The following is a 13,086-nucleotide window of genomic DNA, read 5'->3' on the forward strand; positions in this document are numbered from 1 at the left end:
AGACCGTGTGAGAACAAAGGAACAAAGTCAAAACTGATATTTTTTTGCATGCAGTACGCGCCGTGTGACTAAGACAGCAATAGTTTAAGAGTGAGAGCGCATGATCGCCGCCGCCATCTTAGATTCGTTTCTTTATTGGCGCGGCTTATACTGATTTTTAGTACCGATAATTTATTAACTATTGTTTGACTAGCCGATGCCTATGCGCGCATTGCTGTTTGCTTGGACGTATAGGTTACTTATGACGACGCTTGTAGCTGAAAGTAAGTATTGTGGTTTTTGACGAAGCATATTGCGGATAATAATATGTACTTTTAGGTTATTAAACTACCTTCATTTTTAATTTAAAAAAAAAATTAACATAAGCCAAACTGTGAGTCGGTTAATCTGATTATGAAGTTAAAGACCTCACTACAGGTTTAAAGGATCTCATCAAAGGACATTGGCGCAACTGGTTAGTTGTTGAGCAGATGCTTCCAATACTGCTCCAAATTTGTATATAGTAATTGTCTCAAACTATTGTAGTGATAATGTCGCATGACATAGAATTGGAATTGTATCCAGAAGAACTGATCAGTATACGGTTGAAACTTCGATTTCAATACATGAGTCATAGCCAACCCAGCACAGTTTGGCTTCAGAACGATATCTGTAACGTGAATGCGTCCGTCAGTATGCTTCTCCCTCACGTGTGTCCCAACTGTTCCAGGCCCTCCAATACGACATGGACCTGGAGTGCCACGTGGAGGCCTACCCGCCGCCTGCCATCACCTGGCTGAAAGACGGCATCCAGCTGTCGAACAACCAACATTATAGGTGAGAGAACTAATGTCCTATCGGATCTTCTCGATCCACTGAGGGTGCTTTTAGGCACTCCAAGCACCGTTTTCAAGAGTCTGATGGGTAATTTAACCCTCAGTTCAGCGAAGCACTGCTCTTACTAGGGCCAGTATTAACAAACTCTCTCAGATTGAGCCCGTGAGCTCACCTACCAATTAATTGAAACAAAAAATGACCCCTAGACGCTATTGGTAATTAGCTAGTGAAAAAGTTTGCATTTCAATTACCAGGCATTGTCTCACCAACATACATATAATTATATCTTAAATAACGCTGATGTTCCGTGGAGCTTAGCAACAGAGCAGCCCTGCGCTCAAATGATAATTCCACTGGACAGTACCGTTGAGGTCCTAACCTCAAGATCATCAGTCGACTCCAATAAAAGTATAGCATCTCCCAGAATGTTACATACATACACCTCAATCCAGTTTCATTATTAACATACGTCCTAATATACTATTCGTCTCATCAGTCTATTGATCTACTCGCCACAGGTTCGATTGAGGTGTTTAGTATTAGAGATCATATTACAACTCGTAAAGTTCACAGGAGAATGTTCCTTCAGGCCGCTGACTTAGAATCTGTTTCTGCTTGCAGGATCTCGCATTTCGCAACGGCGGACGAGTTCACAGACACCACGATCAGGGTTATCACGATCGAGAAGCGACAGTACGGGCTGTTCACGTGCAAAGCTCAGAATAAGCTGGGTACAGCAGAAGGGAACGTCGAGCTCACAGGTACTCACGTGTAGAAACGGTTCGATACTCATCTGAGTTGGCTGAGAAGCGACGTTGAACTAGTACAAGAGCCAGGGTTGTGCAAGATAATTGGTGGTAGGACCTCTTGTGAGTCCGCACGGTTAGGTACCACCGCTCTGCCTATTTCTGCCGTGAAGCAGTAATGCGTTTCGGTTTGAAGGGCGGGGCAGCCGTTGTAACTATACTGAGAAAACGGAATAAAGAAGCCTGACCCATGCTTCCACCTTATTAGAAATAATATGGTCTGGTAAGCATGGGAATTATTGGGAAAAATAGTGTAACTTCATTACTTTGGAAAGAAAAAATCAAAAACTCCAGGCAAATTATACATAAATATAAAACAAATATAAATAATATAATGTATATGATATAAATAAATATAAAACATTAAAGAGGCTTTACAAGAGCCTTGACAACGTCAGGGGAAAACGGGAATAAAAAAATAAAAAAAACTACTGGCGGCATTTACGTTGTAAATGGCAATGGGCTCCGGTGCCACTTAACACCAGGTGGGCTGTGAGTTCCTCCACCTATATAAGTAATAAAAAAAATTTTAAATAAAAAGAACTTTCCCGAAGATACAATCTGATAGTATTGTAGAGCCGTACCTTGCATGCTTTGTAAGTACGACAGTCAAGGATTAGGATCCTGGACAACTATTACCCAGGATCCGACTAGCTCGATCCGTAGAGGTCGTTGACCCCACCGGATCAGCTGTTTCTTCATTCGCGTTACATTGCTTGTAGTAAATAGAAAATTTTCGATCGATATTTTTTATTGGTAATAAATAGCATCGGATGTCATCGTCATTTTAATTAAATACTTCGTACAATTTGAATGTTGAGTTTAACGCATGCCTTTTGTTTTTGTTTTTGCTTTTAGAATCCATTATACCCGTGTGCCCTCCCGCCTGCGGCCAGGCGCGGTACGGAGGCGCCGCGGCCGTGGCGCCCTCTGTAGGGACTGTCCTTGCTTTGTTGGGGCTGTACGTGGGAATGGCTTTTAGAAGGTACGCACACGTAGCCGGCAGTCTTATACTACACTACTATAGAAACAGTCCTCTGCAGCTCTGTACTGATCCCGAGCTCTTCTCGTACACAAACAGACACAGATCCGACCTACATCTAGCCACTAGTCCTATACTACACTACTATAGACACAGTCCTCTGCAGCTCTGTACTGATCCCGAGCTCTTCTCGTACACAAACAGACACAGATCCGACCTACATCTAGCCACTAGTCCTATACTACACTACTATAGACACAGTCCTCTGCAGCTCTGTACTGATCCCGAGCTCTTCTCGTACACAAACAGACACAGATCCGACCTACATCTAGCCTCTAGTCCTATACTACACTACTATAGACACAGTCCTCTGCAGCTCTTAAGAATCACAATCTTACAAATATTTATTTTGTTTTTTCTCAACAGAATCACCAATACCAAACATTAACTACCCGGGTTTGAGACCAGACCCGCTTGTATACGGAGATCCGAATGCGGCAACTAAACTACTGGAACATATCTCTGTAACGTCACCGATTTTCATAGTATACATGTTTAGAAGGTAATGAAGATATATCTCAATTTAAAAATGAAAAGAAACCTGCTTCTCTTCTTGTAACTTATTTGTTGCGAGAGGGTAATTCTAAGGAAGACACGAATGGTTTTTTTCCCCAATGATTAATTATTATAACAGTACATAGATTATAAGTCGGTTAGTGTTTTATCATTAGAATATCGTCCACGTATAGATGAAGGGTTTTCTTCAGTTCTTTTTTTTTTTTTTCAATTCCTGTACCTAAGTTTCTTTGTATGACGTCATTTGGGGCTAAGATTAAGCGATCAGTTAATTAATTCCTCGAAGAACACTGACCTGATTGTGCGTAAATAGATTATGTATAGAGTAACTACACAAATCGATCACTCGACTGTGTTACAAAGGCCCTCCCGAAGACAATACGACAATAATCATAACGATACAAACACATGTATCGATGTTTTAGAATTTCGCGAACCCGCAATGGAAAACGAAGTGGGTTATCAACTGATATCGAATCGACTTACATTGCGTGCATTATAATAACGTATCTCTTATATCGATGTGTACGAATTTCGCGAACCCGCAATGGAAAACGAAGTGGGTTAACAGCTGATATCGAACCGACTTACATTGCGTGCATTATAATAACGTATCTCTTATATCGATGTGTACGAATTTCGCGAACCCGCAATGGAAAACGAAGTGGGTTAACAGCTGATATCGAATCGACTTACATTGCGTGCATTATAATAACGTATCTCTTATATCGATGTGTACGAATTTCGCGAACCCGCAATGGAAAACGAAGTGGGTTAACAGCTGATATCGAACCGACTTACATTGCGTGCATTATAATAACGTATCTCTTATATCGATGTGTACGAATTTCGCGAACCCGCAATGGAAAACGAAGTGGGTTAACAGCTGATATCGAATCGACTTACATTGCGTGCATTATAATAACGTATCTCTTATATCGATGTGTACGAATTTCGCGAACCCGCAATGGAAAACGAAGTGGGTTAACAGCTGATATCGAATCGACTTACATTGCGTGCATTATAATAACGTATCTCTTATATCGATGTGTACGAATTTCGCGAACCCGCAATGGAAAACGAAGTGGGTTAACAGCTGATATCGAATCGACTTACATTGCGTGCATTATAATAACGTATCTCTTATATCGATGTGTACGAATTTCGCGAACCCGCAATGGAAAACGAAGTGGGTTAACAGCTGATATCGAATCGACTTACATTGCGTGCATTATAATAACGTATCTCTTATATCGATGTGTACGAATTTCGCGAACCCGCAATGGAAAACGAAGTGGGTTATCAACTGATATCGAATCGACTTACATTGCGTGCATTATAATAACGTATCTCTTATATCGATGTGTACGAATTTCGCGAACCCGCAATGGAAAACGAAGTGGGTTAACAGCTGATATCGAATCGACTTACATTGCGTGCATTATAATAACGTATCTCTTATATCGATGTGTACGAATTTCGCGAACTCGCAATGGAAAACGAAGTGGGTTAACAACTGATATCATCTTTTGTATCGATGGTTTGAATTTCGCGAACCCGCAATGGAAAACGAAGTAGGTTATCAACTGATATCGAATTGTATTACATTGCGTGCACTATAATAACGTATCCTTTTTTTTTTAATACGCTACCCACTTGTCTTGTATTTTTTGGTAGCGCTCCGAAGTGTCCTATTCTTTCACGTGTATATCTCTGACAGCTTTATAGCAGCACCCTAGAACACTGCTAAAGATATTCGACGCTTGAAAGGCAAACGTGACTAAGCGACAATGCGTGAACTTTACAGTAGACTAATCTAAAGTTGAAATACCTGAAAACAAAATTTATTTTAAAGAAACCAGCTGTATTAGAATCCAGCTAGTAGCTGTAGGATTGAAATGATTTTAATAGACCTAGAAATATATATTTTTTGCGCATCGAATATGTTATTGCCTATCATTTATGTACAAAGCAGTTATTGTCGCTTAGTCACGTTTGCCTTTCAAGCGTCGATATGGATGACGGTAGGTCAAAAAAAAAAACGTGTCGCCCCAACGTTTTCAATCGATTTTCGTAGTTAAAATAGAATTTAGTATCATGTTTTATATTCTTAATGAATCACAATTTTTCGTATATTGTACGCAGTATTCATAAGTATAACGAGTTTTAAATCTCAGGCTCAGGGTGAGTTTTTATTAATAACATCTATAGATATTAATAGAAGTTATCTGATTTGTACAATTTAGCGACGCGACCTGGACTAATGTATTTGTAATTTTTATTTTGTTTTAAAATCTCAATTTATCTCGGACTGTATTAGATATTTTAGGTTTTGTGATTATAACGATTCTAATTCCATCCAGTTTTAAAGACTTATTTTTTTGTAATTTCGGATATAATTTTTTTTTTATATGTAGTGATGGTGAGTGTGTTTTTGAAAATAAAAAAATTGTAGTAACTTAATTGTGTTTTATTCTTCGTTGTGTGTGTTTTTTTTTCATATGAAATTCAATGACCTGGTTACGAAATGTGTTTATATTAATTTTGTTATTTTTGTGTAATCTTATAGTTAAAAATTATGTTTGGTTCGCAAGAAAGAATATAAAAAATGTATTGGTTTTCTGTATAGTCGGTTTAAAGTGATAACGTCAGTGGCAAAACTATTTGAACTGTTAGCTCTGACGTCACGCGAGAAGAGAGATAAATGTGTCACAAGCTAACGCTTAGTTTTTTTTCCAACGTATTCTGGTATATTCACAGAACTAGTCAGCTCACGGGGCTCAAACCTGGCGACGTTGCTAACACTAACCCAAGCAAGAGCAGTGCTTCGCTGAATCTACCACCGGATCGGAAACGCGACCCACTGAGAAGACCCGGCTAGTAACTCTGGGTTGTGTGTTTGGGTTAATTTACTCGCCGAGATCTTCATGTAGGATTGGTAAGAACGGAACGTATGAAAAAAGTTTAGAACGAAGCGTTAAGGTGTGAGTGAGAGAAAACATTAAGAAAGGGAAAAGAGAATGACAGAAAATCAAAATAGAGAAGATGTTTAAATGAGCAAGGCGTAAAAAATGGTGTCAATTAGTTTTTAATTATTATAATAATAAAGATTTTGGAAAAGGAAGGTAAAAGTGCAACATTCCCAATTCTACATACATATATAGATTATAAACAATGTCATATAATCCTTTAGGAAAGTCAAAACATTTTTTAAATATATGAAAATTAAGTTGACTTTTAAGATACGTACACAAAAAATTATCAAAATTAGTTTTGAAATATATAAGTAATACTTAGTTAAAATAAAATTTAAATAAAAAAACTCAAATTATCACACCATTTTACATTTATTGAAATAACATATTTTATAGATACAATTATGAAAAGTGTTTTTTTTCATCTTCTATATTTCCAAAACTATTAATTAATTATTAATTACAATAATGCCGTTTTTTAAATTAAAATAATGAAAAATTAAATTATTAATACGCGTTTATAAAATGCATTGTACTTTATTGGATACTGTCGTTACAATACTAGTTCACGAGTAAGGTATGGAACAGTAATGCAAGTTTTGTAAAAATTGCTCGTTTTTGATATATATCGAAGAATGAAAAACTATTTGGTTTAACCCTTCGACTGCCCTGTAGGTTAGTCATTATCACTTTATTTGTATATAAAAACTAGGTCTTCTACCAGAAAAAAACTATAAAAAATGCTTGACTCTTTCTTGCATAAGAAATTTAATAAAATAATGACAGTGCTATAATTGTACAGTGTCAGTATATATTAAGACAAAACAACTCAGTGTTTGTATATACGTTTTTTTTTAAATATTAATACTATACAGAAGTTGCAAGAATGTCGCTTAAACCCAATAGCCTTTCACTCGTTGAAATATATTTAACTTGACATATGTATAGTATATATGTACATAATATTTGACTTGAAATTCTTCTATTTTTATTAGAACCAATTAATAAATTTTGGTAACAAAAATCCCTTCATTAAGATATATAATATCGAAACTTATTAATGAAATACGTATTAAAACTAAAATTTATTGAGCCCGTTCATAATATATACCGTTACGTACATTAATTAATTAATTAATTACAAATACATTGTGTTTTATTAATTACCACATTAACGATAAGATCGACCACAGAGTATAAACAGCCAGGAGCAGAAAAATAATTTTCGCTATCTGATGCAAATAGTATAATCTGTAAAAGAAAAATTAGCGCGGGTAAATCACGGTTGTGGGACAAAGTTGTTGGAATTGCCTTTTTTTTACTGCTTAGATGTGTGAACGAGCTCACGGCCCACCTGGTGTTGAGTGGAGCCCATAGACATCTACAACGTAAACGCCGCCACCCACCTTGAAATATGAGTTTTAAGGTCTCAGTATAGTTACAACGGCTGAACCACCCTTCAAACCCAAACGCATTACTGCTTCACGGCAGAAATAGGCAGGGTGATGGCGCGGACTCACAAGGGGTCCTGCCACAAGTAATTACGCAAATTATAATTTTGCTGGTTTGATTTTTATTACACGATATTATTCCTTCACCGTGAAAGTCAATCGTGAACATTTGTTCAGTACGTATTTCATTATAAAAATTGGTATCCGCCTGGGATTCGAACGCCGGTGCATCGCTACATACGAAAGCACCGGACGTCTTATCCTTTAGGCCGCGACGACTGTCTTCGTTTTCGGAAGCGGTCTCCTAACACCCAATATATACCAAGCTAAAAAAAGCGTTCTAAGACAGTAAGTACATATTAACATTACCTTTTCCACTTTATTCTGGCTCTCGGTAGCATCTCGTCGCTCTCTTTGAACAGGTAACGCCTGATGCCGGCCAAGTAGCTCTCGAAGTACTCTTCCCAGTTAACCTCCGCCATGCTGAACGGGAACAGCTGGCGACGCGAGGTGACTTGTGAAATTGACGCTTAAGATTTTTTTCCTATCTAAGCTGGTAACCTTAAACGGGGTATGCCAGCGTAACCTCACGAGTAGGTGAGCTTCAAACAAGGCTTGCGGAGAGTACTTAACGGTAGGCAGCGGCTTGACTCTGCCCCTGGCATTGCTGAAGTCCATGGGCGACGGTAACCACTTGCCATCAGGTGGGGCGTATGCTCGTCTGCCTACAAGAGCAATAAAAAAAAGAGCTCACGGGGCTCTAGCCTGTGGACGTTGCTAACACTGGCCCTAGCAAGAGCAGCGCTTCGCAGTATCTATCACTGGATCGGAAACACGACCCGCTGAGAAGATCCGGCGAGAAGCTGAGTTGACAAGTGTATACAACACGCCCGGTGCACGCGTACTTGAAATGTACCGACGAGTTTTGGATTTCACACCCAATTGAGTACTATATCGGATGGATTAATGTTTTTTAAAAATTTTTACAGTACAACGGCTTTTTTTCTGGCTGGGGGCCGAAGGTCCTATGAGTTTTCCGCGCCTAGGTGACGCGCAAGGCATATGGGATTGGTCCTCAACTGCGAACCGCGGGCCCAAGGATGTTTTTAGGGCCCTACCCACTAAACGACTCCTTTGCACTCTTACACCCGACGTCCGATCTCCAAGTCCGAGTAGGGGGGTTCCTGCGGGTTCAAAACCACAACCAGACTCGCGGCGACAGTCCAACGGCTGCCCCAACCTTCGAATCGTAACGCATTACTGCTTCACGGCAGAAATAGGCAGCGTGGTGCGGACTCACAAGCCGTCCTACCAAAAGCTTAAGGTTCTCTGATACTTCACCCTAAGCCCCGTAATCAGCACTCACCTCTTTATCCTCGACGGTCGTCTGATCCCAGAGCTCCCTCGTTCTCGTGTTACAAAAACTTATCTCTCTCGTCGTGAAATACGATAAGACCGATGAGAACTTATGTATCTTCTTGTAAACTTTGAGCATTCTGTTTTAATAAAAAATTCGCATCGATAAATTAGTTTGTATAGGTTGCTAAACTTGAAATTCAATCTCTATTTCAAGGTTAGAAAATCTTTTGTTACCTACTTATTCTTTTGAAATTAACAACAAATTAACAAATCCAAAAACAAAGAAGAAATCTCATTAAATACATGACTCGAATATATTTAATCAACATAACACATTTACAAAATTGAATTTCATATTTACAAAGTTGAATTTGATTTTTGTAAAATTGAATTTGACATTAAAAACCTATATATTGATGTGACGTATCATATCGTGTTTACGGTGCCCGCCGATAAATACCTCACATCGTGGCTTGGTAAGAGAACATCGGCTAATTTCGGCTTCGTAGAGCGCTATCTCTGTCGCACACTACGTATGTGACATTTGTCGGTCGTTGTCCAAGCGCAGCAGCTTGCGGCCTGGCTCCTGCTAGCGCGACAGAGGTAATGCTTTGCGAATCTACAATTAGCTGACAGCCTCTTTCCATAGATCGATGTGCAGTATTTGACGCCTTTTTATTTCCTACCTGAGCTGATGGTCTTGAGAGACCATTTCAGCGTAACCGGGCAAGTAGGTCAAGGGGCTCAAACCTGACGTTGCTTACATGAACCCTAGCAAGAGCCGTGCTTCGCAGAATCTACCACCGGATCGGATACGCGACCCACTGAAAAGATCCGGCGAGAAATTCAGTGGACTGTGTCTGTGGGTTAATTTACTCGCCGAGCCCTTCATCGCAAGCGACGGCTTCGACCAGAACGATGACCGGTACTTAAGGTACCTAAAAGCACCGTTAATGGATCGGGAGGATCCGAAATGATGTGTTTTGGGCGACGTCGACTGTTTACCACGGTCCGCAGTATCGGGAATGTGTTTAATGTCGGGCACTGTATGCTTCTATCGCTACAGGCTCTAGGATGTAAGTCAGTGAAGCAATTTCGGAGACTCGATAAACGGGACCACGGCATGAAGCTGGAGATTTATCAGGTGCTATATAGGAACGGCAAGATGTGCCTTCAGTCCAGGATATGACTGAAGCTAAATGCCACCGGATTCATTGACGGCATCGACTAGAATATCGCCTGCTAAAATGAAACTAGCTAACCGTTAATATTGCATGCTGCCTCCTACCCTTCAAACTGAGATGCGCTACTAATTAGCGACGTTTACGGGTAGGTAGTTATGCATCAGACCTGTATATATCCTGCCATTGGTATTCGAAACAGGAATACGTGAGGACTTAAGTTATTGATGAATATTGAAATCTAAATCATTGAAAATCCTTACGAGGGACCCAAAACAAACTGAAAGATCTAAGAAAGCTACTCACTTTGGTTTTCTTCCTAGACATATTGCGAGTGTATCCACTAGTAGAGCAGGTATGAGGTGTAAGAATAATATATAGAGGTTATTCAGAATGGCTGATCGCGTTAGACGCAAGGAAATGTACCTGAAATGTATATAGTATTCAATAAAATGGATGTACATTTGAAGTCGTCGTGGCCTAAAGGATAAGACGTCCGGTGCATTCGTACGTAGCGATGCACCGGTGTTCGAATCCCGCAGGCGGGTAGGTACCAATTCTTTTAATGAAATACTTTCTTAACAAATGTTTACGATTGACTTCCACGGTGAAGGAATAACATAGTGTAATAAAAATCAAACCCGCAAAATTGTACTGGTGGTAGGATGTTTTGTGAATCCGCACAGGTTGGTACCACCACCTTGCCTGTTTTTGCCGTGCAGCAGTAATGTGTTTCGGTTTGAAGGGCAGGGCAGTCGTTGTACTGTTAAAACTGAGACCTAAGAACTCATGTCTCGAGGTGGGTGGCGGCTTTTATGCTGTAGACGTCTATGGGCTCCGGTGTGAGCTCGTCCACCCAACTAAGCATTAAAAATTGTAGATCGAATCAGTATAGAGCTGCAGAGAAGCGTCTACAGTAGTAGTTAGTATAGGGCTAGAAGATACTGAACAATACGTACCACACAGCATCACTGAAAGGATTTCGATCGATCATTTCCATGTTGTGCTTCATGAAATCGCCCCAGGTTATCCTGTTTTCGACTGAACTGACGTAATTGAAGATCGGTGGATCGATGGGCCGCCGACTGAAACGTATCGTATGACTTGTCACTTTCTGAACGGGATCCTGTGCGCTGTGCTGTTGCCTGGATTGTTTCAAGAGCTCATTGATGAGGTCTTAAGGAATATCCAATATAAGCACAAACCTAAGGGATATTCCATTGATCACCAAGCAAACTTTCGTGTTTTTTTTGGTGATTTTTTATTTATTGACCTGGTAGGCAGACCAGCATACAGCTCATCTGATGGTGAGTTATTACCGTCGCCCAAGGACTTCAGCAATGCCAGAGACAGAGTCAAGAGTTGCCTAACGCAATTAACGTATGTTTCTATGCAGGATTCTATGAAGTTTCCGTTTAATACGGAATTCTTATCTTTTGACAATATGGTATAGTAGAGTAGAAGGAAGCACCAACAACGTCTAGAGGGTATTAGCAGAAAGACTGGACGGACCGACCCTGGGTAGGTTCATCAAGCAGCATGTAGAACATGCGACAGCAAACATGCCCAGACTGCCAGGGACAGAGCTGATATACTTAGATTTACTTAAATACTAACATAGTTCTTAAGTTATTTGTAATACTAACACACTATGATGTGTCGAAATAAAAGATTTTTATTTTATTTTTTAAATTTTTATTTTTTTATTTTTTTTTTATTGCTTAGATGGGTGGACGAGCTCACAGCCCACCTGGTGTTAAGTGGTTACTGGAGCCCATAGACATCCACAACGTAAATGCGCCACCCACCTTGAGATATAAGTTCTAAGATCTCAAGTATAGTTACAACGGCTGCCCCACCCTTCAAACCGAAACGCATTACTGCTTCACGGCAGAAATAGGCAGGGTGATGGTATCCACCCGCGCGGACTCACAAGAGGTCCTACCACCAGTAAAAATTATTATAGTAGTAAAGGCTACGAGAAGGAAGAGGTAGACCTTAGAAGAAATGGATGGATTACGTGAAAGTCGATACGTGTAAGATGGGAATGAGCGAAGAAATGCTATATGATAGAGGAGTATGGAGGGAGAAAACATGTTGCGCCGACCCCAAGTGACTGGGAGAAGGGCGGGAGAATAATGATGAGTAGTAAAAGCAATTTTTCTAAGCCTATTAATCCTGGTCAGGGTCAAGGGATATTGCAACGTTGATGCCTGTGCGATTTTTTAAGTTAATCGGACGTGTTGAAGTCTGTGAGGATAACCTCGAAAGAATCCGTCACATAGATATGAGACGAACTGATGAAAGCGTCTCAGGTCAGTTAGCTTCAGGCGTGCTTCTAAAAGTTAAGCTCGGATTGGACAAAAGACCCTATCGCTGTGCTAACTGAGAATAAATAGTGTTATGAGCTGATACGAGCTACGTCTGATTATATGAGTCTAGTGTCATTGGAAGTTCCTCATAGTGTCTCCGGGGTTTTATTTTCGTATTGCGTACCTACGCTGGTGCCGAATGGTCACCGTCGTTTATGGGGGTCATTGAATATGAAATTCCCAACACTTATAGAGAACATAGAGAAGGAGTGCAGAATGTTAATATTTTTTTTTAAATTATGCAAAACAAATACATTAAATCAATAAAAAAACCTTACGCACACTACTATGTATTTGACACAACACGCATATATATATATATATTATTAGACTCTTTTGTTTATTGTTAAAGTCTGTGGTCAAATCGAAAATAGATTAATATTGTTTGTCTTTAATAGTATTTGTCTATAGTATTTGTCTTGGCGAAATCTGTGATTATAGAAGTTTAATAAATAGTCTTTGGCAATAGAACCATATTAATGTTCAAACTTATAATTATAGTGAACTATTGTCGAATTTCGATTACTGCGGGTCCAACTTGTACGTATAAATAGGTAAAGATAAAAAG

General features: G+C 39.6%; 2 protein-coding genes across 3 annotated transcripts in view; one reads left to right on the forward strand and one right to left on the reverse strand.

Annotated features, from left to right (window-relative positions):
- Lac (septate junction protein lachesin) overlaps window positions 1–5,639 on the forward strand; it is a 17,002-nt gene extending 11,363 nt beyond the window's left edge. Inside the window, exons 8-11 of one of the 2 annotated variants that reach the window (XM_028175930.2) lie at window positions 710–816; window positions 1,438–1,577; window positions 2,481–2,607; window positions 3,031–5,639. In XM_028175930.2, coding sequence (XP_028031731.2) covers window positions 710–816; window positions 1,438–1,577; window positions 2,481–2,607; window positions 3,031–3,052 — 396 coding nt within the window. In that variant the 3' untranslated portion in view covers window positions 3,053–5,639. The remainder of the gene's footprint in view (window positions 1–709; window positions 817–1,437; window positions 1,578–2,480; window positions 2,608–3,030) is intronic. The other variant, XM_089737810.1, reaches the window with a different exon arrangement.
- An 869-nt stretch (window positions 5,640–6,508) lies between these two features.
- Window positions 6,509–13,086, reverse strand: part of LOC114244175 (fatty acyl-CoA reductase wat) — a 31,206-nt gene continuing 24,628 nt past the window's right edge. Inside the window, exons 10-14 of the mRNA XM_028175900.2 lie at window positions 11,106–11,231; window positions 10,453–10,572; window positions 8,973–9,102; window positions 7,976–8,103; window positions 6,509–7,406 (exon numbers count right to left, since the gene is read on the reverse strand). Of these exons, the coding sequence (XP_028031701.2) occupies window positions 7,319–7,406; window positions 7,976–8,103; window positions 8,973–9,102; window positions 10,453–10,572; window positions 11,106–11,231 (592 nt within the window). The 3' untranslated portion in view covers window positions 6,509–7,318. The remainder of the gene's footprint in view (window positions 7,407–7,975; window positions 8,104–8,972; window positions 9,103–10,452; window positions 10,573–11,105; window positions 11,232–13,086) is intronic.

Source organism: Bombyx mandarina, chromosome 23 (genome assembly GCF_030267445.1).
Source record: "Bombyx mandarina strain Sakado chromosome 23, ASM3026744v2".
In the NCBI taxonomy this organism is placed as follows: Eukaryota; Metazoa; Arthropoda; class Insecta; order Lepidoptera; family Bombycidae; genus Bombyx; species Bombyx mandarina.